We start from the raw sequence: 25916 nt of genomic DNA, 5'->3' as shown, positions 1-25916 counted from the left end.
AATTATCTAATCTGTGTTCATGGATTTAATGTAAATATATAATACGTTTCATTCATTTCAGGTTACAATTCAAAATGCCTTTTTTTTTCATTTTCAGATAATTTCAGCTCTTCTAACTTAGTCAATGCTCTGAGAGAAAGTTTCTGGATATATCATATTATTAATAATGCATTTATTTGAGAGATAAAACACGTTTGTTCTGCATATATGATGGGAATGCTGTTTTCTTAATCACAAACTGTAAATTGTGGTTGTTTCTTTTTACAACAAGGACATTTTATAATATTATATTATTAGTACTCCTGTTCTACTCGCTACTTTTAGCCTACGAGTTATGTTAAATAAAAACGACATGTGTCAAAAATCAGTGGTGGAATGTAGTTTCAGGTCCAAACTGTGGATGTCTTCATAACGCGACACTTTGCATCACGACTCTCCCTCCAGACTGTGTGACGAGGGGAATCCCCCGGCTCGCTGAGTGCCTGCTCTGTGCCACATTATCCAATTAGCAAACCGCAGAGTGACGACTCTGATGGCAGATTACTGCTGGCAGCCGGACCACACTCACCGAGCTCTCTCTGTCTGTCGCTCCCTCTTACGAGAGCTCAGGTGGAGCGATGGAGTAAAGACCCGGAGATAAGATCGAGATAAATGACCATAGAAAGAGTGTGAAATAGAGATTGTATCCAGGACGTAAACTGAGGCAAAGATAAGACACGAGTGTGACTGAGGGAAAGGGATGGAAGAAAAAAATGGGTGATCAACAGTAAATTAGGAAGTTTTCAAGTATGTTTTTAAAACAGAAAATAAAGAATCAAGAAGATAAAACAGTGTAATTGTTTCATTCATTTATTTGCTTGCGGGGCTGTAAACTATAAGAATCAGTCCTCTATATAAACGTAGTTAAGGGTTTTATACAAATACAGAGCCATAAAAACACTATTTTAATAAAAGTAATAGCTCAAAATTGGACATATATCTATATCTGGACTATAGATATAGAAAGCACATACCACAACTAAAGCTGCCACAACTAAATGTGACATTTTACTCACAGGAAAATATATTTTCATCTGGATCAATAAATCATCACTGGACACATAAAGAAACTTAAGCTCATGTGCGGAAAACTTTCAACTTCCCCTTTTAATACAAGACTAATGAAACAAAGAAAGAAGAAAGAAAGAGATTGAAGGAGATCTAGAAAAAACAGTGGCACAAAACATCATAAATTTTTAAATGCAACAATACTTTGCTTTACATTTCCAAGGCTGACATGAAATCTGTAGATTATTTCTACTGTGTGTGGATATTTACATACAGGATAATGGCTGATATACTAGATCGACTGCAAACTGTTTTAAAATAGGGCAAAACATTAACCCCTCTGGAAATATTAAAGGTTTGGCTGTGATATAAACTTAACACTAAAAATAGAATTTATAGAAAAATATTGCAAATGCATCACCATACATTACTGTATTATTCCCGTAGCTCTGCAGCATCATACTGACGGTGTTTGTGCAGACGTGCCAGTGTCATGTCGTCCCTTGGCCTTCTACACTCATCTGGAATGTCGTCATAGGTGCTGGTGTCAAACAGGTTTCCGTCTCCCATGTGGGAAGACTGCTCTCCTCCTGGCTCGACGTGGACCCATCTGGGTTTGGTGACTGATTGCCTTCCTCAACCAGAGGAGATTAGGCTGATAAATTACATCTAAGCTCCCCTGATGGCAGAACCTGGTTTACTGCGGCAGGAGACAGGTCCCGAGCTGGAAGTGGAGACAATAGGTCAACACAGCCAGATGAAATCTGGGAAATGAGCAATATTAATGTTGTAATGCAAATGACTTGTTTTCAACATAAATCTTGTGGACGCACAGTTTCCCTCCGTATATGAAACTGGACAGAACATTGTGGACACGCCTGACAGACTTAGTTTGTGACAACCGTGGTAGAAATTGTGGTTATTTTTATAGTTATGAAACTAAAACTTACCGGCTGTGACTAATTTCTGGACGATTCTTTTTATCGAACCTTATAAAAGTAACTTAATTTGTTGTTTTATGACGATTTATTATCAACAAGTGAAACTAAATCAAACACAACTATTATTTGAGTCGGCTGATGAATCAAGATAAGACTCGACCCAGTAAGGAATTTAAATAAAATATACACATCATCCAATACAAACTAAAAAATTCCTTATCACACATATGTTTCATCAGAGGTGGTGTTAAGGGCTTTAAAGAGAGATTTCAGGTGGTTGCGCACAACTTTACCAACACTTGGACAATGTTCCTGTTTCCACCGATCTGCCCGTGGATTCAGTATTTATGTATATGTCATTTCACACAGCAACACAAACAATAAGAGACTCGCTCCACGCACTCATCACAGCCTGCATGTGTCCCTGGAGGTTCCTTTAATGGAGGCCTTGTTTTTGGTGTGTGGCCTCCTGTACGGATCAATTAGACCACCAGAGCTCGTCATCGCATCCTAAATTAACTAAATGCATAAATACATTTGGCCTGGATTCAGCCCCATGGCGGACATTACTTACCGCGATGTCATCTAGAGACTTTAATTAGTGCAACACACACACACACACACACATTCCCGTGTGTGTTTGCACATGCATCTATCTGTGTGTGTATACGTCTGTATAGTCTTCTATCTATCTTTCTTTCTCTTTCCAAGCTGCAAATTGGGGACAGAATACAACTGATAAATAACTTTGCCTGTGTGAGAAGTCAGATGGACCCATGAACATTGGCTGAGTAACAAAACATGGAGCACCACACAAGGGTGGAGACATTTCTCTCTTAGTGTGACCGTGATGACCAGAGAGAGTTTCTATCACAGTCCTGCAGTCGACTGCAGTGCGTCACCACAGACAGATGCTCCAACAGTAATGAAATCCCAGCACCTGTTATGGCAGGATGACTTCACCCAGAACACCTGACATTCTGCAATAAGTCTGGTTGAACGTTGAGCTGTAACACTGCCCTGTTCTTATCTTCATGACGCATATATGTTACTTCATCAGAGTGCAAATACTAATACTGCAAATTCCTCATCACTACCTTATACAACCCAGGTGGGACTCGAACCCACAATCCCCAGCTTCGGAGGCTGATGCCTTGTCCATTAGGCCACTGGGTCTGATATGGGTGAAAAGGTTTGTTATAAAATCCGCATCAATCATAAAATTTAGCTTTCTTGTGCTCCTGTGATATTTAATGCTCTTGGAAGCATTGGAAGAACATATATGACTGATGATGTCACTTTCAAACATGGAAAGTTGAAATACACACAAGCTAAAGTGAAGAAAAATTATTAAGGTTTTACTATGATAACAATTCCAATCATATTTAACAGATATCATACTCTCACCATTTCTCTCTCTGCCACACACACACACACAGACACATAAACACACACTCGCAGCTGCACTGATATTGTGTTGGAGAGTTAACTCAGTCAGATCAATCCCTGTTGTTGTGCGACATCCATCAGCAGATGTGACACCTAGAATCCAGGTTCGCCCTCAGGTGTAATATTTCATGACCCCCTTTTTGCTGAATTCGATTTCTCAGATGCAGGAGGAGGTACATGAGACAGTACAGTATACAGCCTGTCTGTATATAATATGAAACTAGTTCACGTTATAGAACATATTATAGACAAAACTAAAACTCCGCAAAAATAATGATATTTTTTTATTTTAATTCTAGTTATATTTTATAAAATTAAATAAAATGTCTCTATACAAATATAATATATCTATCTATCCATCTATCCATCTATCCATCTATCTATCCATCTATCCATCTATCTATCTATTTATCTATCTATCTATCTATCTATCTATCTATCTATCTATCTATCTATCTATCTATCTATCTATCTATCTATCTATCTATCTATCTATCTATCTATCTATCTATCTATCTATCTATCTATCTATCTATCTATCTATCTATCTATCTATCTATCTATCTATCTATCTATCTATCTATCTATCTATCTATCTATCTATCTATCTATCCATCCATCTATCCCCTGTTTAACTTCTAATCTACTAATCTAATATCTTCCTCAGGATGTGATGATGGAGGAGAACAGATGTTGGAGGGGGCGGGGCCATTGATCAGCATCTGGTTGAAGCTGGGACCTCGGTGAATCCAGCCAATCGGCGCCTCCCTCCCCTCCTCCTCGCCGCTGATTGGCTGGCTGGAAGAGGAAGAAGGATGACGGAACAGCCAACATGTCCGCGCTCTTTTGAAAACCTGCCGTAGCCCAACCCGCAGCTTGGCTCCTTCCCCGAGGTGTTTGTGTGTCGCAGCCGCTGGAGACTCACGCACAGGAAAGACGAGGACTCCGCGACCCGAGCCAGACGATTCCTTACTAACAGGTCAGCCGCTGAACGGCCGTCAAAGGCCAAGCTAACCGGAGCTAGCGTTAGCATGAGCCGCTAACCCTGAAATCAGTGTTAACTCTATGGGGAGGTTTAGCTTTAGCATGCTAATGCTAGCCTACCGGTGACATGCCACATAACAGCATGCTCTTGTTTATTCACCGTTTAGTGCGTGTGTGTGTCTGTTGTGTAGTTGACCGACTCAAGTACAACATGAAAACTTAACAGCGTCACGTTACAACCGCTGTCCGAACAGCTGCTCTTCTTCTCTGCCATGAATGTGTAGCTGTTATTGTTTTGACAGACACAAAATGAAGTATCCTCCCCTGACACGTGCTTTCAGTCCTTCTGTCACTCGGCCTCGATCCTTCCTCTCATGTTTCTGACTCTGGTTGTGGGTCTGATTGCTCCAGATACAGTTGTATACTTCACTGGCTTGACAGCAAGTTAGCAAGGTATTGGTAGATGATGTTCCAGCATGTTTACTATATAAACGCCCCCTTCTCCCTCAGAAGGTGGTGCAGGGTCTGGTCCGGGTTCAGGTCCAGGCTCTGGTCCGGGCTCTGGTCCGGGCTCTGGTCCAGGCTCTGGTCATCTCACGCCTAGACTATTGTAACTCCCTCCTGGCAGATCGACCTGCTAGTGCCATCCGACCTCTGCTGCTCATCCAGAATGCAGCAGCTTGACTGGTTTTCAACCTAAATTCACTCACACTTCTCCGCTCCTCCGCTCCCTTCACGGGTTACCAGTGACTGCCCCTGTGTCTTTTCTCCCAACTGTCCTGAACAGTGGGAGATATTCCTCCCCAGGGGGGTTCAAACGGTCTCAGGGGAGGTGCAGGTAAATTTAGTTGGGAAAATATTACATTATTTTTCAAAATGAGATCCTAAATGTGTGTGATTCTGCCTATGAGATGGTTCAGATACAGTATTTTGGGGGAGTCAGAAACTTATAAATACCTCACAGCCGTTTTTGGTGTTGTCAGAAGTCATATCTTTACCCGAGCTTTGTCCGAGGGAAAGACCTAATACCCAGATTCTGACAATTGGGCTGTGACCAGTGAATATTTTGTAAATATTGTTCTTCCTTCTTCATCCCGTATTCTTCCCAGAAATAATGCTGATATCTGTAACTCATGTCGGAAGTCGTGTATGAAGAGACAGCCACGATGATCGCCGCAGGGGAATTGCACTCGTTTGTCCCGTTTGGCCGCGAGCACTGCAGGAACCATCCAAATGCCTTCAACCTGCAGCTCAGGGAGCTCCAGCCTGCCTCGGAGCTCTGGTCCTCAGACGGTGCCGCCGGCTTGGTCGGGTCCCTGCAGGAAGTCAGTCTGCAGGAGAGAGAACAGGTGAGGTTTCATGGCGTGACGTGGCTTTTACATAGTGGAGCTCATATTGTAGCATAAATGTTCTTCTGTTTGTAAACTACTGAAGAAGATCAAACTAAAAGTCGTGCATAATCAAAAAAAATACAGTACAGGCAAGTTGACCTCTCAGTACAGTGTGTATTTTTGATTCAGTCTTTGTTGTTGTGTTGACATGGGCATGTTTGGATTGACAGGAATGCTGGCAGCTTAGGAAGGGCTGCATGGGAGTCAGGCAAGAGGCCTTTGAGTTTGAAGAAGAGCTCTACACAGCAGGAAATGTGGTCGTCTGGAGTCAGGGAAGTCGGACTCAAGCCTCCAGCGTATACAAGGCCTTCACCGTCGACAGCCCAGTGCAACAGGTACGTTACTGAACCATGTTTTCAGACTGTAAACTCAATGCACTGCCATTCTAAATGTCTGGATGGATCTGTGAGAAATTAGGAAATCTGAAGAATTTAATTTTGAATCCCAGTTTTGAACTTTAGATAATAATTCAGGTGCCGGTTAGACGTCATTTATCTTCCTAGGTTACACAAAAGGCCATGTATGTGAAATAAATAACCATATATGTCAATCTTTTGATTCTGTCTACAGGCCTTATGGTGTAACTTTGCTGTTCCTAAGAACAAGAAAGATGGTACGGTATCATTTCAAGATAAAAAAAAAAACAATTACTGTTTAAAGTTATATTTTAATTTTATTGTGCAAAAATAAAAACAATGTCTTTGATAATGTTTTACAGAGGAGGAAGTGGAACAGACTGTGTGTATCGTCCAGAGTAGCTGTGTCAACGTTCACACTGTGACTGGGAAGGATTTCATCTCACCACTACCGTTCCAGGTGTGAGAGACACCGCCGCAAAATCTTTCTCAAAGGAAAAAAGTTTTGGCTCAGAATTCATCTTCACCTGTAAATACATTCCTGAAATGAAGGGATGCATTCCTAAATTCTCAAGTATCCACTTTGGAAAGACAGCATTTCAAATCATCATGCTAGTGAGTGTTATTTAGATCCCCCTGGGCTGAGCTGTTGACTGGATAACCAGTTGTAATGGAACATTTGGATCATTGACAGTGGGAAAGAACCCAATACATGTCCGATGCCTGTGTCTAAACTGTGTGTGTGCTTGGTTGGATCCTTTTCTCCCAAGGGTCTTTGTTTGAAGTCATATTTGGTCAGTTTAAAGGGAAAGGGCACTTCTGAAGCATACAATTTGTAATGCATCTATTTCTTAATTCATAAAGTAAATTTTATTCATTTAAGATGAATATTGTCCTCATTATTACACAATAGTTTAACATTATGTTAAATATGTCTCTCCTGTTCAACTTATTATCTCCTCCAGGTGTCAGATGTCTGGGCAACCAAGTTTGGACTTTTGTTGGAACGAAAAAACTCTGCTACCGACACACAGCTCCCACTGGGGTACATGTAACACTCCATGTACACGTAAAAAAGCTCATGACAAAGATTCAGTCGCACACATCTAAGCTCAATTCCTGAATAAATGCACCGACGTTGAAGTCCTCCTCCTAATCACATACACTCATGTACACACAACACATTGTCATTTGGCTTGTTACTGACTCATCCAGCTTTTTCTTTTGTCTACAGGGAACCTCTGCCCACATTGTTCAGTATGCTGCATCCTCTAGACGAGATCGCACCAGTAGTGTGTAAGCCTACAGGTATGAAACACACACAGACACATTCGCACACAATCACAGTGTCTCTCTTCCTAGATGATTAATAATAGGTCTATTTTTACCTTTGTGTGTGTCTATTCCAGGCCAGTTCGATGGCTCCCGTGTGCAGTACGCGTCTGACTCCACCATGAAGATTGTGTTCAGCTGCTCTCAGCCCTCTTTAGTTGTAACCTATGACACTTTACAGGGAATACACTTTGTATGGGCCCTGCGCAATGTCACTAATGATGTGAGTGATCACCCACATGCAGGCACACACAGACACACCCACCAATGTTTCCTATCCCTCATCTTGAGCCTCTTACCTCCACTAGGAGCGATCTGTGGTCCTGCGGTGTCCGGCAGAGCCACTCGGCACACCGTTGGGTCTGAGGGCCTCAGGTTTCCTGACCTCTCATCTCCGGAACATCTCCCGCCTGGACTCGCCTGGAGGAAGTGGGGCAGCTGGGCTCGGTCCTGGGATTGGAACAAGGTAAGGAAAATCAAGTGAATGATAATTCATGACACACTACTTTAGTAGACCCTTAGCCTCCTGTCTGTTGTCTGACCCCATCCTTGGTTTTCTGTCCCTAGTTGTGCTGTTGGCACAGGCTCCCCGCTTCACTGCAGCGTTCTTCACAGCCATCAGAGCAGGATCATGACATCCTCACCAGGATTACATTCCCGCGTTAATTCCCCAAGTATATCCAACATGGCTGCCTTAAGGTTAGTGGAACTCTTAACTTCATTGCAAAAATGTATTTATGCATGTGTGCATCCTTGTGCTCACTGAAACATTTCTCTACAACACCACTAGTGGTCAATAATACACACTACGTACACTAATTTCTCTTCCACCATCCTTCTGTTCCAGCCGCGCCCACTCCCCAGGAATGGCGGCTCCATCCTTCTCAGGAGTTTCTCGCTTCAACACATCTTTCAACAGCCCATCACCCAGGGGCCACCATGGCTTGTTAACCTCTCCTAACAGCACAGTCAATGAGACGATGCTGGTGCCAGAGATGGAGCCCATTGTACCTGACCTCTGCATGGAGCAGCTGTGGAGTGAAACGGTCACAGCTGGATGTCACAGGTAAATATACCCCGACTGGATACTACTGAAAATGGATGTAGAGTCTGTGATCAATCATTTTACTTTGATTTGATTTCCACTTTCTCTTTTAAACTCAGGGCTCCTCACTGCCTCGGTAACAGTGAAATCTTTCTCAGATTATCTGCCAAATGGGTTTCTGTTTATAAAGAAGTGTTATTATGTTGTTGGTTTTTACTCTTACTTCTTGTTTGTCAACTAAATCTTCACCTTTACTCATTCGCAGGGACATGAGCAGCCAGGCCTCTAAAGTTTTCCTGACCTCTGATGTCTGTGAGAACCGATACCTCTGTTTCCTTGTGGAGTCTCACCAACAGCTCAGGTCAGCAAACATACACAATGTGTCCTCATACAATTCAATTTGATATAGACACTATTATGCACATTAAAAGTCACAGATTATTTAAATCAAAGGTCAAAAAGTTACTGAACAAGGACAAACCACTTAAAATAGTTAAAGGGGACATATTATGAAAATTCCACTTATGTAGTGCTTCTACACGTTAATTTGGGTATCTGGCGTGTCTACAGTCCCAAAAACTCTTGAAAAAAAAAACTCCCGCGATTTGTTGTGGTTCCTCTATGTCAGAAACTATAAGCTAGAGTGAGTCGAATGGGAAAACATCAGATTGTGACCTCACAGTCTGTCTGCATGGCATAGCCCCCCCCCCCCCCCCCCCCCCCAGATCTGGTGGAGTGTGTATGGTGTGACAGGGGGGGTGGGGCTGTGACAGGGGGAGGCGGGGCAGTGAGAGGGGGGGGGGGGGTGGAGCACTCAAAACAGGACAATCTGAGGAGGGCTGATTTAGACAGGGTAAAAAGGCTGCTGTTTTAAATGATCCTTGTGGTATTTTGACCAAAAAATGTTACAGACATTTCATTAAGACCCCAAGGAACCATATCAACGGTGGTGAAATGGGCATAATATGTCCCCTTTAAAATGTAACATATTGGTGGTGAAAACTCTTTTTTTTATTAAATTTGTGTCTATTTCTTTGATTTCACAGATGTGTGAAGTTTATTGAGACTAATGATACGTCTCAGCTCATCTTTGCCTCAGTCACATCCATCCCTGCCAAAGATGCAGAACCTTTGCAGGTACTTTCTTTAGTAATGCTTTATCAAATTAACATGTAGGTACAATCTAGGTACAAATAATGAAAATAATTATTTTGCAACCGTTAACATGCTATTGACTATAAAACCTTGGTCCACAGAACATAGATGCCATGCTGGTTCTGGAGGCCTGTGGAAGTCTGGTTCTCTACACAGGAATCACCAGGGTGAGGACGAATGCAGGACCTTTTAAAGTCAGATCTTCAACCCTCTTTTTCAGCTGATAATTGTAAACAGACTTTCCTGAATGTTTAATTGACATAACTGCGTCTGTCCAGGTCAGTAAGGTGTTTGTCCCCGGGCTCCTGTCCCCCACCTTCAACCTGACCAACCACCTCCCTCATCTCAACACGCCAATGGAGAACGTTAGCACGCCGGCAAACGCTGGCAGCAGGCACATCCAAAGACTGGATGAGGTATCGCCAGAGTCATTCATGTTTTCATAATTTATATATTTGAAATAATTCTTCCAGGTGTCATCTGCTAATAGTTCTGTCTTTTGAAAAATATTTCTAATCTCTCACAGTAAATGTGGCAGCTTGATTTGGTTTCCTGTTTCATTCTGCTGCTTGACATTATCAGGAAATAATCAGATTATAATATGTCTTTTTATTTAAGATCTATTTCAGAATTTATAGTCTGTCCCCTCATCTTGGTCGCTTGCTTCACTTCCTTCCGTTTTCCCTTTTTTCTCTCACTTCACTTCTCTTGTTTCTTTTTCCCTCCTTCAGGCTGCGATGCCTTCACCCGTGTCAGAGCTGAGGGGTCCAAACATTAAACACCACGAAGCTTCGTTCTTGGAAGATTACTCTTTTCAACAGGCCATGCCCTACATCCATGCTCTCCGGGACCCCGTCTGCAACCGGGTCACTCTGGTAGGTTTGTTTCTGTGTGTTTTCAGGGAACCATCTCCAACATTTTGATCTGTAGAAATGCTTTGAACCATATATTTGAAAATGCCATTTATATGCAATAAAAGCTAGTAGAGGGGAGGACGGATCAAGTTTGTGTTGAATGAGACTTTGAAGAAATTGTCTTATTAGTTTAAATCAAGGCAAATATAACAGAAAATGGATTTTGAATGGATGATCATGAACAACATTTCCAGAAGTTATTTGTCTTCCAAGTTTCTTCCAAACCCACAGAGCTGTGTATGCTTCTGCCCTGTGGGTTCATACCGTCAGACTGGATATAGACAGTCTCCCCTGTCCAAGGTCTCGTTAACAGAAAGTCACGGTTTGACTCCTTGATGTGTGAGTCTGGACACCGGTTGTTTGCTGAAACCGCTCGCTGGACTTTGTAAAGCACCGGCTGCTCGGTGTGTTGTCAGGTCGAGGGTGTATTTTCTCATCAGGTTGTTTTATTTATCAGTTCAGCAGTGCAGCGAAATAATGACAGAACAGGGCCAACACCGCTGGAGAAAATATGCCAATAAAGTAACTAGTGACATTTTGTCACTATTCCCAAGTTCCCACATAATGTGTGAAAGGCTGAAAAATCTCCATTGAATTTCCAATAAAAAATCGAAATATCATATAATTCTGATTAGGGTACAGTGTAGATGATTTATGGTCATGAAGCTGCCCCCACACTGACCAGCTGAGCTGATCCAGTTGTGCTGCAACAACATGAAACTGATCTGAACGTGTGAATTGAATTTGTGTTCAATCTCTTTATCTGTGTAGGAACTCAACAGTGGCACAATGCTGAGGATCTCCATCCCAGAGATCGCTACCTCGGAGCTGGGTGAGACGCACACACATCAACACACTCACACTCTCACACCCTTATACACACACACACAGACACACAGACAAAAAGACAAGGTTCAAGAAATTGAACTAAACAAAGATGATCTACAGGCATCCATGTGATTTTGTACTGTTCCTGGTGGGTAGTAATACTTCCTGTTGTAAATATGTGTACTTTTCAGTGCATCCACGCGCACACACAGATACACATACACAAATACACACACACACCTATGGCTGAGTCAGAGCAGTTAAGCCCTGGAGATTAGGTTTGAGAGCTGCACTACATTGTTACGCAGTGACGTATAATCTTGATGTATTGATGCCATTAACACACACACACACATACACACACACACACACACACACACACACACACACACACACACACACAAGCACAAGCACACAGCACCCCACTCATAATGATTAAGCCATTATATCAGTGAAGTTTCAGTATGTAGCTGAGTGAGAAAAATCAGAGACACATGTTTCCATGCCTTTAAAAAAAACAATTTTTCTGTGAAAACATGTTGGTGGACTAAAAATAAATATGACTTCATATGAACTCGTATATTTTTCATATCCCATGGAAGCCTTATGTATTACAGAATTATGTTTGAATTTAGACATGTAAATAATTACGTCTTGTTGGGATAAGAGTAGAATTTAAAGACTATTTGCATTGGAAAATATTAAAATAGTTAATATATTTTGAGGCAATTAAAGCTAGAAAATATTTTGTCAGCTTGAGAGATTGAGAAGCAAATTTAACTCACCACTTTGTTGTTACTGAGGAAACTGCCGATGCCACACAGTCGAGAAAAAGCATCAAAATGTAAAATAATACACATTTCAATCAACATTCCCCCTTTTAAGACAAATTCCCACCGCGTCCAGATTTAATCTAAAGCAATTATAAAAATGATTCCATCAATATGTCTTTCACTAACCATGTCCTGTTGGATAATTTCTCTATTACACCAAGTTCTGTGCCATACCATCGTTTTTGTTAAGTTTAATGTTTCCATGACAAACACTTTGATGTCAAAATAATTGCTTGTGCGGTTAGATAGAAAAAATCCATTCAGCTGATAAATGGAAAGCTTGAAACTGCTAGAAATGACGACGTGTTGTACCCGTCGCTGGGGAAACATTTCCACCCTGAGTTTTCCTCTTGAATATAAAAAAACAGTTCATGACAAAGTACTTAATTAATTTATGCATTAGACTGACAACATATTTAGTTTGTTACCCACCACCTACTTCTGTTCACATCTCAGCATCTGCTTTGACAATTAACTTTTAAATCATTAAGGTTTTCCACCACCTCTTAACTTATTAATTACCTTGTTCATGAAAAATAAGTTAAGTATCGTCACTGTGGTGTGTGTGTCCCTTCCTTTGTGTCTTTGTCCCCCATTATTTACTAATCAATCCTACAGGAGAAGCTTTCTCCCTCTAATGAAATGCCATTTATCCCCTTCTTCCCTGACCTTTCCCACTCTGGATGTTCAATTAACTGACGGAGACGTTGATTAGGAATCTGATTGGTCAGAGTCCTAAGCAGACAGTGTTACACTCATTACTGGCATCGTGGTGTTTCCTTTTTTAATTTCCTCCTTTCTTGAGAAGAGGCTGTTTAACTGAGTGTAGAGGAAACTCTCAACTCTCTTCCCCCGCAAAGTTCTGGTGCAGCAACAAGACATTTACTGGAAGTTCTTTAAACTATTTCTCACCAAGTTATCTTATCTCTTAAATCTGAGCCTTTTTCCTTTGATCTGTGGATTAAACTATAACCTTAATATGGGGACGTGTGTGTCGAGGGTTGAGTTACATGATATAAAATCAGTATTTCTTACGTGGAGTGAAGTTATGGTCACGTCATTTCCCTTTGCCAAACCCATTCTTACTTATTACTAGAATTACATTAATTTCTGCATTGTCACATTTTCTTTCTCTGATTTGTTTCAGTGAGGAAATGCCTTCAGGCGATCCGTATTATCCTGCCCAAGGAAGCGGCCATGAAGGTTTGTTGGACTGATGCTTAATTCTAGAAACACTGCTAAAAGAAACCACATTGGTTTGCGTGTCATGTGTATCAAACAAATGCTGGCTGATATTTTTCTTTTGGTCAATAACACCATAACGATGTAGTTTTTTTTTTTGGTTAATGCGCAAATATCAAATATGTAACAGACTCTTAGAGAACCAGTGATACTATTCAACCACATATTCAGTCTGCTATGAAAAGTAGTGGTGGGGGAAAAAATCGATTCTGTTCAGTATCGCGATATTTTGCGCCCACGATTATAACGATACTGTAGCACAAAGTATTGCAATATTTAAAAAAATATATATATATTTTAATATTTATTTACAATTATATATGTAACAGCACCTGGCTGGCAAAGCATGACGAGGAGAGTTTCAGAGTTTAAAAGATACCTAGTGTGTATGCGGAAAGGATGTTCTCTACTGCAGGAGATATAGTAACGGCCCAGAGGAGCACTTTAACATATGAGCATGTTGACCAACTCCTTTTTCTGAACAAAAATGGCAATATTGCCAAATGAATTTAACATTTTGGGTCATGACCTTGCAGGTCTCAATTTGATTGAAGCTCTAGGTTACTCTTATTTATATGATTGAGCTCAGTGTTCATGTGAGAGGTCTCCTATTCAGAAAATAATTACAAAGGTCCTGTGTCCTGAATGTTCAAGGACAAAGTTTTTGCACTACCCTTTCTTAGTTTTTGCACTTCAGTTAATGTGAAGAAGACAATGTTGTTCACAGAATTAAATGTGACATTTGAAGTGAGTTGAGCATTCTTATTTCCCTCATTTTTTGTAAGGCCTTTAAATAATATGGGGGACATGAATCGCAATAAATCGCAGAATCAAATCGCAATACTTGCAGTATTGCAATATATCGCAGAATCGCAATACTATTGAATCGTGGCCCAAATATCGCAATACTATTGAATCGTCACATTTTTGCCAATTCCCACCCCTAATGAAAAGTACCATTATTTTAATTATTATTTGCATCCAAATTATTTTATTTCTAATGATCTAAATCTAAATGGATTTACAACTTTCATAAAAAAACGGTTATTATGCAGGTTTTGGTGAAGTGGTATAACATCTACAACGCCCCCGGTGGTCCCAGTGCTCATGCAGAGTGGAACCTGTTCGTCACCTGCTTCATGACACTGATGGGCTACAACACTGAGCGCCTGACTTGGACAAGAAATGTAAGTCACCTGCACGAGTGTTTTTCTATTTTAAGCCTCACTAACCTGGTTTTGACTTTGATCACTTACTCTCGGTTCTTGACCTTGCTCTCTGTCCTCCGTGTCTCCCCAGCTGCATTTTGAAGTGCCTCTCTCTCCCGTGATTGCTGCCAAGAAGGCGCGTCCCTCTGACGGAGGCTCTGATGAGGTGTGTGACTCAAGAATGATCTGTTATGATGTGATGTTTGTAGCACAGTTAGCACTAAACACAGTAATATCTACTTTAAGATAACTTGCAGATTGGTTTTCTTGTTGGAAAGAAAACAAAATTAATGCTTTGTAACTAGAGTTGGTGTCAAAGAAAACCATCAGTAAGACTTTTAGCCCCTGTTTCTACTGATTTTTAATTTGCCGTCCTTCTGCAGGACTGGGACTATTTGTTGGGGTCTCATTACCACCGTCAGATGAACTTCCAGCCTGCCTGTGGTCCTGTGGACTCCAGTACTGTCACCCCAGAAAACGAGGGCATGTCCTTTGTATGTAACTCACTCTGGGTGGATCTGCTTATGGCATGTTGTTGTTTAGTTGGTTTGCACATGTGGTTTAGACAAGGATGGACATGATGCGCTTTCTTTGAATACAACCTGATGTGATTTAGCTCTAGGTTTTTTCACCCATCGTCTTCCCCTTACTCTCCAATTTCCATTGATGTGTTAATAAAATCGAAAAAATTATAATTTACTTGAATATGGGCGGTTTAGTACAAATTTATTGCTACATCATACAATGAAAACATATTATCCCCTTTCAACTCTTTGCCTTTTGCTCCTTAACTCTCTCCCCTCTTCTCCTCTTCCTTTGTTTCAGGTCTCTTCTCCCTCCAGTCCATCACTGAAGCTGGACAGTTCAGCTCCTCTCTTCCCGCACATCCCTGCACTTTTCTACGTCCTCCACCTGCTCTATCAGGAGCTGCAGCTGGACGAGCTGCAGAGGGCAAGAGCTTCGTTGCTGGTCTGCCTGCTGCAGCAGATGGCCAGGTAACCACTGCTGAACCCGTGTGCGTTTAAGGTCTCTTAGCTGCTTGAGGAAAGTAAATGGCATGCAAAAGGTGTGGGCTGATCAAGTGAGTGGAGCATTTTGCAGTGTATTCACAGATTGATAAAGGGAGTAAAGTCATACGCACATAGAACTGAATGAATATGAAATCGCAGAAACAGCTAATACTGTTGCTTTAATACACGAATGTTACAAAATCGAGTCGAGACTTGTGACATTTGTTACAACAAAGAACCTGATCTACTTTCCTGCTAACAACTTTTAGCTCCTACCACAAGAAGAAAAGGTGAACATGCTGCTCATTGTTTTCAGTGAAAGCTTGTGTGTAATCAAGGCTCTTTAGTGGCGTGTACGGAGAAATAAACTTCAACAGGTTGTGAAGAGACTGCTGTGATTGGTGCCGATGACATTCACAGAATAGGTGGAGTGGGAGAGTGAAGCGCTCTCCAGAGTAATTGGCTTGTGTTGTTTTTTTATGTGGGATGTTGTGAAGTATGGTGTAGTTTTTTTTACTGTTTCTGCTTTTATCAGGCGAACTGTCTGATAAAACATGGTGACCCTGATGGTTTATGTGATATTGTTCTGGAGAGACTACATGTTTTTTTTTAAACTTTTTTATCTAAGAGTTTGATATTTACAATCCAGTTATAAATATGACATTAAGATTAAATATCAGTGCCTCGTTTGATCTTTTCCTGTAGATCTGAAATTGTTTTTTCCTTCTATATAATTTTTATTTACTTTTATAAAGTACATTTCCTTCTATTTCCACAATTGTGTGGTTGTGGGGGTTTGCTACCAGGATTAAAAACTATTGACTATCTGATTAATGTGTTTAATTAATTGCCAAGGACAAGTTAAATGCCACAGATGCTAAAAATGTACGTCAAGCCATTTTTAGATGTTTGTTTCATTTTCCTGCAGAACAAGCTCGATGTATTGACTGTTTCGTCAGTATGGTAAAAATAAAATCCTACCTCCGACCCTTTAGTTCTGTAGATTTCTTCAGTATGAGTATGATGCGTGATGTGTTCAAGTACACTGAGTCATTGCTGCACAGGGATATTAATATATATTATAATTGTTCTGTTTGCAGAGACCTTCAGTTGGATGAATATGTGGATCTATACTGGAGAGACTACCCTTCATTAATAAGTGGCTTCACTGAGAGCTGCCTAATAGACCAGGGTAAGACCTGTTTAATTACGGTACCAAGTCAGGAAGCAGACCATCGTGTTGTAGGAGAATAGATGAGGCTTGATGGTCTGTGGTTGAGAAAGGCCGTAAGGTTTCTTTGCATGTCTGTTTTATTTTTAATATAGAGATGTGGGCCAATGACTGTACATATGAAAATTGATTTGCGTCTCCACTTCCTCTCCAAACCAATATCATGTTAACTCCTTTTTCCTTCCTCTTTTGTTTCCATTTCCCAACTTGTCCTCCTCTCTTCTCTTCACCTGTCTGCTCTCAGCCATGATTGGCCAGATGCAGCATCCCTCCTTCCTGAGGGCAGAGCCTCCCTGTGTGTTGAGCTGGCTCAGTAGCTGTCTGAGAGGAGAGGAGAGCCCACCCTTCCCTTACCTGCCCGGCATCTGTCAGAGGACCCGGCTGCTGGTTCTGGTACGACCAAAGCTCCTCTGTTTCAGCAGATAAAAACCTCGGACTATAGTTACTGTAGCTGAAACATTTGCCTGCAGAATCAAAAACATAATAAATCAAAAATATAGTTTTAGAGATATCTGAGTAAGAGTAATTAGGAAGAAAGCTGCAGATTTAATGAACATTATAATTTATCATGGTTAAATTTCATCATCATTATCTGTACCGAACAAATGACTGAGACTCCACGACACCCAGATAATACAAGCATCCTCAAACTGGGATGTGAAGCAATCTGTATATTGTAATTTAATTTGTCACAGGGAGCGAGGAACTGCAGCTTCATTTTTATAGATAGACAGGTATGATTTTTCAGATATTATACAGTCCTTAGCAGGTCTCACAGGCTTTTGTGTGTGCCTGCGTGTGTGTGTGTGCAAGACAGTGAGGGTAAAGAGTTGAGCCTTGATTGAGAAGCAGTCTGATAATCCGTCCGTACAGCAGCTCTGTGATTGTTTTTCGGAACATAAAGAGCAATTACGTCATGGTATAGATGGAGGTGTGTGTGTGTGTGTGTGTGTGTGTGTGTGTGTGTGTGTGTGTGTGTGTGTGTGTGTGTGTGTGTGTGTGTGTGTGTGTGTGTGTGTGTGTGTGTGTGTGTGTGTGTGTGTGTGTGTGTGTGTGTGTGTGTGTGTGTGTGTGTGTGTGTGTGTGTGTGTGTGGCTGTTATATTGAACCTTCGATGACCATGGAAGAAAGGACACTTGAAAAAGTCTTATTTCCGGCTGCTATTGTTTCTCTAGACGATGACGGAGGTAATGACGACCTAGCCCCAGTCTGTTTATGAAGTGTCCATTTTTAAAAATGTTCTGTCCACTCCGAGATAAAAAAAATACATTTTGAGCGTTTAGAAAGTTTTGTCGTTTAATTATTTTATTAGTTTAAAATTGTTTGATGCGTCTGGATTCTAGCGATGCCTTCACAACAAGTGTTTTTTTGAATGATTGATTATATAATATATATTATATATTGACTATTAACCAGACTGACAGAAACATTAGATATGTATATATATAGTATTTATTCTGTATTTATTCTGTAGAAACTGTAGAAAGATCAGTATGAAAAAACGTTTTACGTTAAGTCATTGGATAATCTATGTCATATATATATATATATATATTGACCAATTCTACAAATAAACTTGAGATATGTTAAGGATAACAGCACCTAAAACTAGAATGGTGCATAACAGCCCCAAGGCCCAACAGAGGTTAAATATCTACACTGAATTTAATCAGTGAAGATGGTGCATATCGGCATCTTTATGTTTACAGTTTTATAATGCTGCTGCCATTCCTTTTCTTCACCCCATGGTGGCGCAGGGTGCAGTTGGATAAGACTGGCTGTTTTAACTGAGAAACTGGGGCTTCATATCAAGGCTATTAATAGAAAGGCCCTCATACAGTATTTTCCTGTGCATGCGAACATGGACTGTATTTGCATGCATGTCCGTGCTTTGCTTACTCTTGGCTCTTGTGCACTCTGCTGGTTTATATTGTGATGGATGTTATATTATCCAGGATCTGCAGTTGGAAGAGTAATGCTATTATAGTAGAAATGGCTCATGAGCTAACTAGCCCTCTGGTTCACCTCCCTGTAATTCTAAATGCCTCCTGAGTTAAATATTTCTTTCCCCTTGCAGCCAGTATCGTCAGACCCACTCTGTCTGCCAGACATTTCTTGCTTTTGCTTATCAAATGAACTGTTATAGAGAAGATGCACATTTAGATTAAATTCACAAGTATGGTAAATATTTTCCTTTAACGTGTCACAGCCTTCCACCCAGTTTCCTTGAAATCCGTCATTTTTGCGCGATCCTGCCGACAAACAAACAGATAAAAACTGACATAACTTAAAGGTTTTGAGTACAGTTGATACCTGCTCTAAATCTTTTTTATCTCCTCTCTTCGTCTCATTTCCCCTCAGAGTTATGCTCTCTACATCGCCGGAGATGAATATGCCACTTCGACTGATGTGTCCACGTACCTGGTCAAGCTCTCTGCAGGTTTGTTTTTGTGTGTCTTGTGAACGGCTCGAACATCATTTTACTCGTCTTTGTTCGTATCCTGGGACTTGGGACGCGTGTTTCTGACGGAAACCTTTCACTGTGTGTGGGAACATGTATTGACCACCAGCCTTTATTACCTGGCAGTCCCGTAACTCCCTGCTTCAGGCTCGAGAAACAAAGAGAGAAAGGTGTGTGACGCAGATTTGTGTGTCACCTGATTTTTCAGAATTGGATCTTGACTTTGTGAGTGGCTTTGTGCAGAGTGGCTTTTTTTTCTAATTTCACTGACGAAATAAAACCAAACAATAGCATATGTCATCCCACATAAATGTTGTCCTCCACTCACCAGGAACGAAATGTTAGTGCCCTTTTCTTTTTACCGACAAATATCAAAAAGCCGTCAGTGCAGGTTTGAAAATGCAGTTGAGAGTTCAATGGAATGAGCAAAAGATGGATCAAATTTTGGAACCTCTTTCCCCAAAGTATTGCTCTCGTTCATCACTCTTATCTTTATTTTTCTCAGGCCACAAGACCGGAGCCAGTGAAATACATTCCAGAAGGTAATTCCGCTCACAGCAGTGAGAGGGGGAGATGATTTAATTTTTTTTGTGTTGTTTCGCAGCAGCTAAATAGTTATGTACAGTGGGAAGGTCTGTGAAGATCACAGTAGAATGCCTTTAACTCCTTATCCTTATAACATATTTATTGATAATAATAATATAACAAATTTGAGTCATTATTCCTGAATTACATTTAGAATATTTATAAATAAGGCTTTTAAAGTTCAGTTTTTTTAATCATTGCATTTCATGATTTTTTTGCTGTAATCACCTACCTCACTAATTTTCATGTGTATTTATTCTAGACAGAGCAGTGTCAAATTCAAGTCTTCCAGTGAGAGTCTGGCTGAGCAGCTGGTGGTGTGGCTTGCTTCAGAAGGTAAGACAGGAAATTATTTACACTTGGGAAGATGTACCGAACCCATATCCTCTTTATCAGCACCACAGCTTCTACAGTAGGTCTTCAGATGCCTTTTGTATGGCAATGAGAAATACACGCTCATTTCTCTCATTTCACTGGTTTAGGTTTCACCCTGAAGGACCTGGAGTCCGTCCCATTCGGCGTTGCTTTGCCCATCAGAGAGGCAATCTACCGCTGCCGGGAACAGCCGTCTTCTGATTGGTCAGAGGAGGTCTGCATGCTGATTGGGCGACAGGATCTGACCAAACAAGCTCACAAGATGACTCTGGCCAAGAGCAAAGCTGTGAGTAGGAAATAAGTTGAAACCCAAATTGTTTTTCTGCCCAACAGTTAGATTAAGATACATATTCCGGGCCGTGCTTACAATTAAATTACATCAACATTATATTTGTTGGCAACTTTCCTTGTGATTTGTAAACATACAGTGTATGTCTCACTTGTGTTTGTTTCCAGTCTGTAGGTTCAGGTCTGTCCTTGGAGCCTCCTCTGACCACAGAGCAAGATGAGGAGGAAGACGGGATGTCGGACATAATTCAAGAGGTAAGCGAACAAACAAATGTTGCTTCCTACATTATTGTTCTGTTGCCACTCTAGACTTATTTGCATGAAACTTGTGGCAGAGATGGGCCATGAGTCCGGAAAGATCCCATTCAATTTTGGTGCAGATCTGGTTTAAGATTCAGGATTTTTAAAATCACTATCCATGACATCACTAGATTGGGCTTCTATCACTTAAAACTCAGCATGGCTGGATAAGAATTAGTTTTTAACACGTGCTCTCTGCTTTCCAGGTAACTGGGCTGATCTGGAGTCAGGATCTGAGGGTCCAGGAGGTCAGGAGGCTCCTGCAGAGTTCCAGACCGGTCCGAGTCAGTGTGGTTCAGCTACCAGAGGTTTCTGACCACGAGTACATAGAGGAGAAAGAGAACAAGTGAGTGTTATGTATGTCGGCCCTGATTGCCTCTGGTCTTATAATAGAATATAGACACATTCAGGCTGCAACAATCCTCTTCCATAGGATTTATCATTGATTTATTGATGATTTATTTCTTTTGTGCTATTTGAAATCGGTCTGTTTCTCAAAAATAGACTCCTGCAGCTGTGTCAGAGGACCATGGCTCTCCCAGTCGGCCGAGGCCTCTTCACTCTCTTCTCCTATCATCCTGTACCGACTGAGCCTTTGCCTGTCCCCAAACTCAACCTTACAGGTAAAAGCTGTTAATGTTGAGATGTGAACTTTCTCACCTGTGTGTGTATGCATTGACTAATATCATTAGAGACACGGTTTATTGTAACCAGACAAGTAAACGTGTCTATTTCCAAGGGCAAAAAACAACAATTAAGGATTATGATATAATACAATTTTATAAAAATGTGAGAGTGTAGTGATTGTCCAGCTTGATGATCTTTTCTGATAGATGTTAGAAACAAGACGATGTCCATCAGGTTAACTTGTATAAGTGACAGTGATCGTTTCCTATTAAAACATTAATAGATGAAAGTGCGACATTATCAGACCTGGGAAGTTGTGAGTCTTAGTCATTTGGAGAAATATATGAAATGACATTGGTAATGTTGTAAAGTTCAGTGTTTGTGTAGTTTATTCTTTTACCCTGTAGTTCTCTTGTTTCTCTGCAGGTCGAGCTCCTCCAAGGAACACGATGGTGGATCTGAACAGTGGAAACATTGATGTTCCTCCCAATATGACCGGCTGGCCCAGTTTCCATAACGGAGTCGCCGCCGGACTCAAAATAGCTCCAGCTTCACAGGTCTGTCTGAAACCAGAGGGGCTCTCCTCTCTCATCAAGCCCCGTGTTCAGTTCTACATACCGGCAGCTGATCACTCACTTGTTTCCAGACACTGCCATGTTAGATTTTTCAAATGAAATTTGCTGTTTATCTTTATATAGACTTCATAATAAACCCTAATAATTTGTGTGAAGCTGTAATGTTTCCTCTATCGTCTCCATCAGGCTGAAATTTCATCTTCAATCTACTCAGAATGTTCCACCTTTTGAAATTTGGAAATACTCTGTAGTAAACAACCTTTTCTTATTCTTTGAAAAACTTCATTTTGTGTTTGTTAAGGTCGACTCAGCGTGGATCGCCTACAACAAGCCAAAGAGCCCCGAGCTGGCCAATGAGTATGCAGGCTTCCTTATGGCCCTTGGCCTCAATGGACACCTCACCAAGCTGGCTACGCTCAACATACATGACTACCTCACCAAGGTACGCACAGTCACACTCACATGTACGTTCTTCACACCTTGAGTTTCACAGCAGGAACAAAGCATATATACACATTTTATTTATAATCCCATATAGTATTCACCTTAATGCTCAGTTTACTGTTGATTGTTCCTTTAATTACTGTTTCCTATTGTGGTGTAAACACACACACACACACAACAACGTCCAAAGAATTGAAAGAGTAAAACAAAAATGAACTTAAATACAGGTTACGCAAGGGCACCTCCAGTCTACTTTCATTGTATGGGCACACAAACACACAAACCCACACACACACAGTCATTCTTATACCCATTTCTCCAGATGACTGTATGAGATGTAAACTTGCATCAGAGCCAAGCAGCCAGTCAAAGTGAAACTCTGCTTTGAAACTAGGCTTCCCACTTTCAGGTGAGAAAAACAACAGGATGCAATGAGACAAAGCTTTTTTAAAATTCATTTTACCCAATGAGTTCACACTTGGTTCGAGATCGATTCACTTTCAGGTCCCATAGTGCTGAAGGTGTAAAATGCAGCTGCAGTTCATAAAGATGAGCGAGTTCTCTGTCTCAATCATCCCTCTATAAATACGATGTGAGAATACAGATTTTAAAGTTCCTGAGAATCAGAGGAAATCCCTTTTTAATGTCATTAAAATGTAGCTGTCTCTCAGAAAACTGCCAGCTCAGGAAAAAGGCTCAAAGATCGCACAAAATTAGGATCAGGATTTAAATAAACCTTTCAGTGTATACTTCACAATTTAAAAAAAAAATAATAAAAAAAAAAAAAAAAAAAATTATACACATCTCTCTTTTTTTGTGAGTATTTGTGTTGTGTAACATGCAGGCAGAGCATGATTTGACAGACACACACACACACACGATACATACACAGAGTGATCCACAGGGGTCTAATGAGAGCTGTCCGTAACGTTGATCTCTGTGGAAACTGATTGGATTCTTAAGAGATCAGAGTCATTTGTTCTGCTGCAGCGGGAATCTGGTTCACGGTGTCTACACTTTACTTGGAAGTGACGACTGTTGTTCTGAGAAGAATCCCTCATCCTCTGTCTCTGTCATTCTGTCAGGGCCATGAAATGACCAGTATCGGGCTCATACTGGGCGTTTCCTCAGCCAAGCTGGGCACCATGGACATGTCAATTACCCGCCTGCTTAGCATACACATCCCTGCCTTGCTCCCACCCACCTCAACTGAGCTGGACGTGCCACACAATGTGCAGGTAAAGAGTGGCTGTGCATGCAATCGTTCAAACATAATAATCAATATAATCTGAGAAGACGTGATGCATATCTGCTGCATAAACCCTGTACACAAACAGAAATTACCGTGCATGAAATTGAAACATTCAATTCTCTCTCCCGTCTTATCTCCAGGTTGCTGCTGTAATTGGCATCGGGCTGGTGTATCAGGGAACAGGACACCGGCACAACGCTGAGGTCCTGCTGTCTGAGATAGGTGTGTGTGTGTGGATGTGTGTCTGGATCGATAAAGACATGAGCTGCATTGATTTGTTGATTGGAAGAAAATTGATCTAACCGTTTCAAGATTTTTAAAAGTTTTACAGACAAATCAATCTATAGATCTGGAAAACAATGGTCATATTAATCTATATTGATAAGGAAAAATATTTGTTGCTTGCATTTAACACAAATTAACCAAAAACTTGTCGTAGGCCGCCCCCCTGGTCCAGAGATGGAGTACTGTACCGACAGAGAGTCGTATTCACTCGCTGCTGGACTGGCCCTGGGCATGGTCTGTCTGGGGGTAAGTGACTGAAGTCTTTAAGTTGTATTTAGAAGTCAAAATAAGGATAACTTAATAAAATAAGGATGACTTTTTATCCCCTGTCCTCTCTTCCTTCACACCTCTCTCTCTCTCCTTACAGCATGGCAGTAACCTGATTGGGATGACGGACCTGAATGTCCCTGAGCAGTTGTATCAGTACATGGTGGGGGGCCACCGCAGAGCTCAGGCTGGGGCCAACAGGGAGAGACACAAGTCCCCCAGCTACCAGATCAAGGTAGATGCACAGATCCAAAAATCAATAAACAATATTAGTGTTTGATCATTCTGATTATGTCCGGGGGAAAGCTTTACTATATATAACACCTGTTGTATTTCACAGTTTATCAACACAATAGTAAATGACAAGTGGTACGTGTGCCACCACAACACAAAACAAAGTTTCACAACTGATAGAATAGGATTAAAACGAAAGAGAGTAATGATAACTGATCATTATCTGACCAGTTAGTGAGGTTAGCTCGCTGCTAACTAACAGCCAGGTTTCCTTCAAGCACTATCAATCATCGTTCCAGGAAGGTGACACTATCAATGTGGATGTGACGTGTCCAGGGGCCACGCTTGCCCTCGCCATGATTTACCTCAAGACCAACAACAGGTAAGAGAAGACAAATGACCTCTGAAAAATGGCCCATGTTGAATGTGATTGCTGACGCCTGATTTGTTACATTAATGTTTGATTGTGACTCAAAATCAGGTTTCCTACAGACCCACTCTTTTATTTTCTTCTGAGACAAACCATTTAAGAAGATTATGCAAATGAAAAAGAGCATGTGGGACCTCAGATCCAGTAAATTACACGAATAAACAAACTTTATAACAGACACATACTTGTAAACCATGACTGTGTTAACTCTTCTTGAGTTTTTATTACATTGCCAAAGTGATTCTTTCTTTATCCTTGAGCAGAGCATCATAACTCACCTGATGAAAAACCTCACCCCTGAGTCCCGTTGTCACATTACGCTACAGAAGAACAGGTCTCCTCCGTCTCGTAGCTTTCTGCATTTGGTCAAGAGGTTCCTGTCTTCTTCGAGGCTCCTCGGATGTCTATTGGCTCAGTCGGTGTTGAAGGACACTATTATCACCCCCTTACCGCTTTGTGGTTTTCTCCACTAGGTCGATTGCTGATTGGCTGAAACCTCCGGACACTTGGTTCCTGCTGGATTTCATCAAGCCAGAGTTTCTGCTGCTGAGGGTCAGTGAAGCACTAGCTCGGTGTGTGTGTGTAGTCATTTTTCTCACCTTTCTCTTAATATGATATACCTCTCTCTCTCCTTCTTCTTATCTGCCCTCACAGACTCTTGCTCGGTGTATAATCATGTGGGATGAAATCGTCCCTAATACTGAGTGGGTCAAGAGTAACATACCCCAGGTGAGAAAATACACACATCTGCAGACGTACTGTATTTGAAGCTGTGAGGCCACAAGTCACCATAACTCGTACAGAATTCCCAGCTGAGAGTTGTGGTT

At 41.1% G+C, this 25916-nt stretch overlaps 1 protein-coding gene and 1 non-coding gene across 2 annotated transcripts in view; one reads left to right on the top strand and one right to left on the bottom strand.

The window, feature by feature from the left end:
* Nucleotides 1–3091: 3091 nt before the first annotated feature.
* On the bottom strand, nt 3092–3164 carry trnar-ccg (transfer RNA arginine (anticodon CCG)). The gene has a single exon. It is a non-coding gene; the product is annotated as a tRNA-Arg (tRNA).
* A 1094-nt stretch (nt 3165–4258) lies between these two features.
* Nucleotides 4259–25916, top strand: part of anapc1 (anaphase promoting complex subunit 1) — a 33428-nt gene continuing 11770 nt past the window's right edge. Inside the window, exons 1-40 of the mRNA XM_061087506.1 lie at nt 4259–4416; nt 5531–5770; nt 5983–6147; nt 6383–6425; nt 6531–6628; nt 7134–7213; nt 7403–7476; nt 7578–7723; nt 7809–7966; nt 8068–8199; nt 8348–8566; nt 8811–8906; nt 9592–9682; nt 9802–9867; nt 9979–10116; nt 10432–10575; nt 11386–11446; nt 13423–13478; nt 14573–14704; nt 14817–14891; nt 15109–15219; nt 15551–15720; nt 16836–16927; nt 17211–17359; nt 19328–19406; nt 19933–19969; nt 20275–20348; nt 20495–20673; nt 20844–20930; nt 21182–21321; nt 21480–21598; nt 22029–22159; nt 22479–22619; nt 23707–23859; nt 24014–24095; nt 24313–24404; nt 24526–24660; nt 24959–25041; nt 25563–25641; nt 25744–25818. Of these exons, the coding sequence (XP_060943489.1) occupies nt 5555–5770; nt 5983–6147; nt 6383–6425; nt 6531–6628; nt 7134–7213; nt 7403–7476; nt 7578–7723; nt 7809–7966; nt 8068–8199; nt 8348–8566; nt 8811–8906; nt 9592–9682; nt 9802–9867; nt 9979–10116; nt 10432–10575; nt 11386–11446; nt 13423–13478; nt 14573–14704; nt 14817–14891; nt 15109–15219; nt 15551–15720; nt 16836–16927; nt 17211–17359; nt 19328–19406; nt 19933–19969; nt 20275–20348; nt 20495–20673; nt 20844–20930; nt 21182–21321; nt 21480–21598; nt 22029–22159; nt 22479–22619; nt 23707–23859; nt 24014–24095; nt 24313–24404; nt 24526–24660; nt 24959–25041; nt 25563–25641; nt 25744–25818 (4398 nt within the window). The 5' untranslated portion in view covers nt 4259–4416; nt 5531–5554. The remainder of the gene's footprint in view (nt 4417–5530; nt 5771–5982; nt 6148–6382; nt 6426–6530; nt 6629–7133; nt 7214–7402; nt 7477–7577; nt 7724–7808; nt 7967–8067; nt 8200–8347; nt 8567–8810; nt 8907–9591; nt 9683–9801; nt 9868–9978; nt 10117–10431; nt 10576–11385; nt 11447–13422; nt 13479–14572; nt 14705–14816; nt 14892–15108; nt 15220–15550; nt 15721–16835; nt 16928–17210; nt 17360–19327; nt 19407–19932; nt 19970–20274; nt 20349–20494; nt 20674–20843; nt 20931–21181; nt 21322–21479; nt 21599–22028; nt 22160–22478; nt 22620–23706; nt 23860–24013; nt 24096–24312; nt 24405–24525; nt 24661–24958; nt 25042–25562; nt 25642–25743; nt 25819–25916) is intronic.

Source organism: Limanda limanda, chromosome 15 (assembly GCF_963576545.1).
Source record: "Limanda limanda chromosome 15, fLimLim1.1, whole genome shotgun sequence".
Lineage (NCBI taxonomy): Eukaryota > Metazoa > Chordata > Actinopteri > Pleuronectiformes > Pleuronectidae > Limanda > Limanda limanda.
Note: the sequence above shows the minus strand (reverse complement) of the source record. Positions and strands in the feature narration are given on the sequence as shown.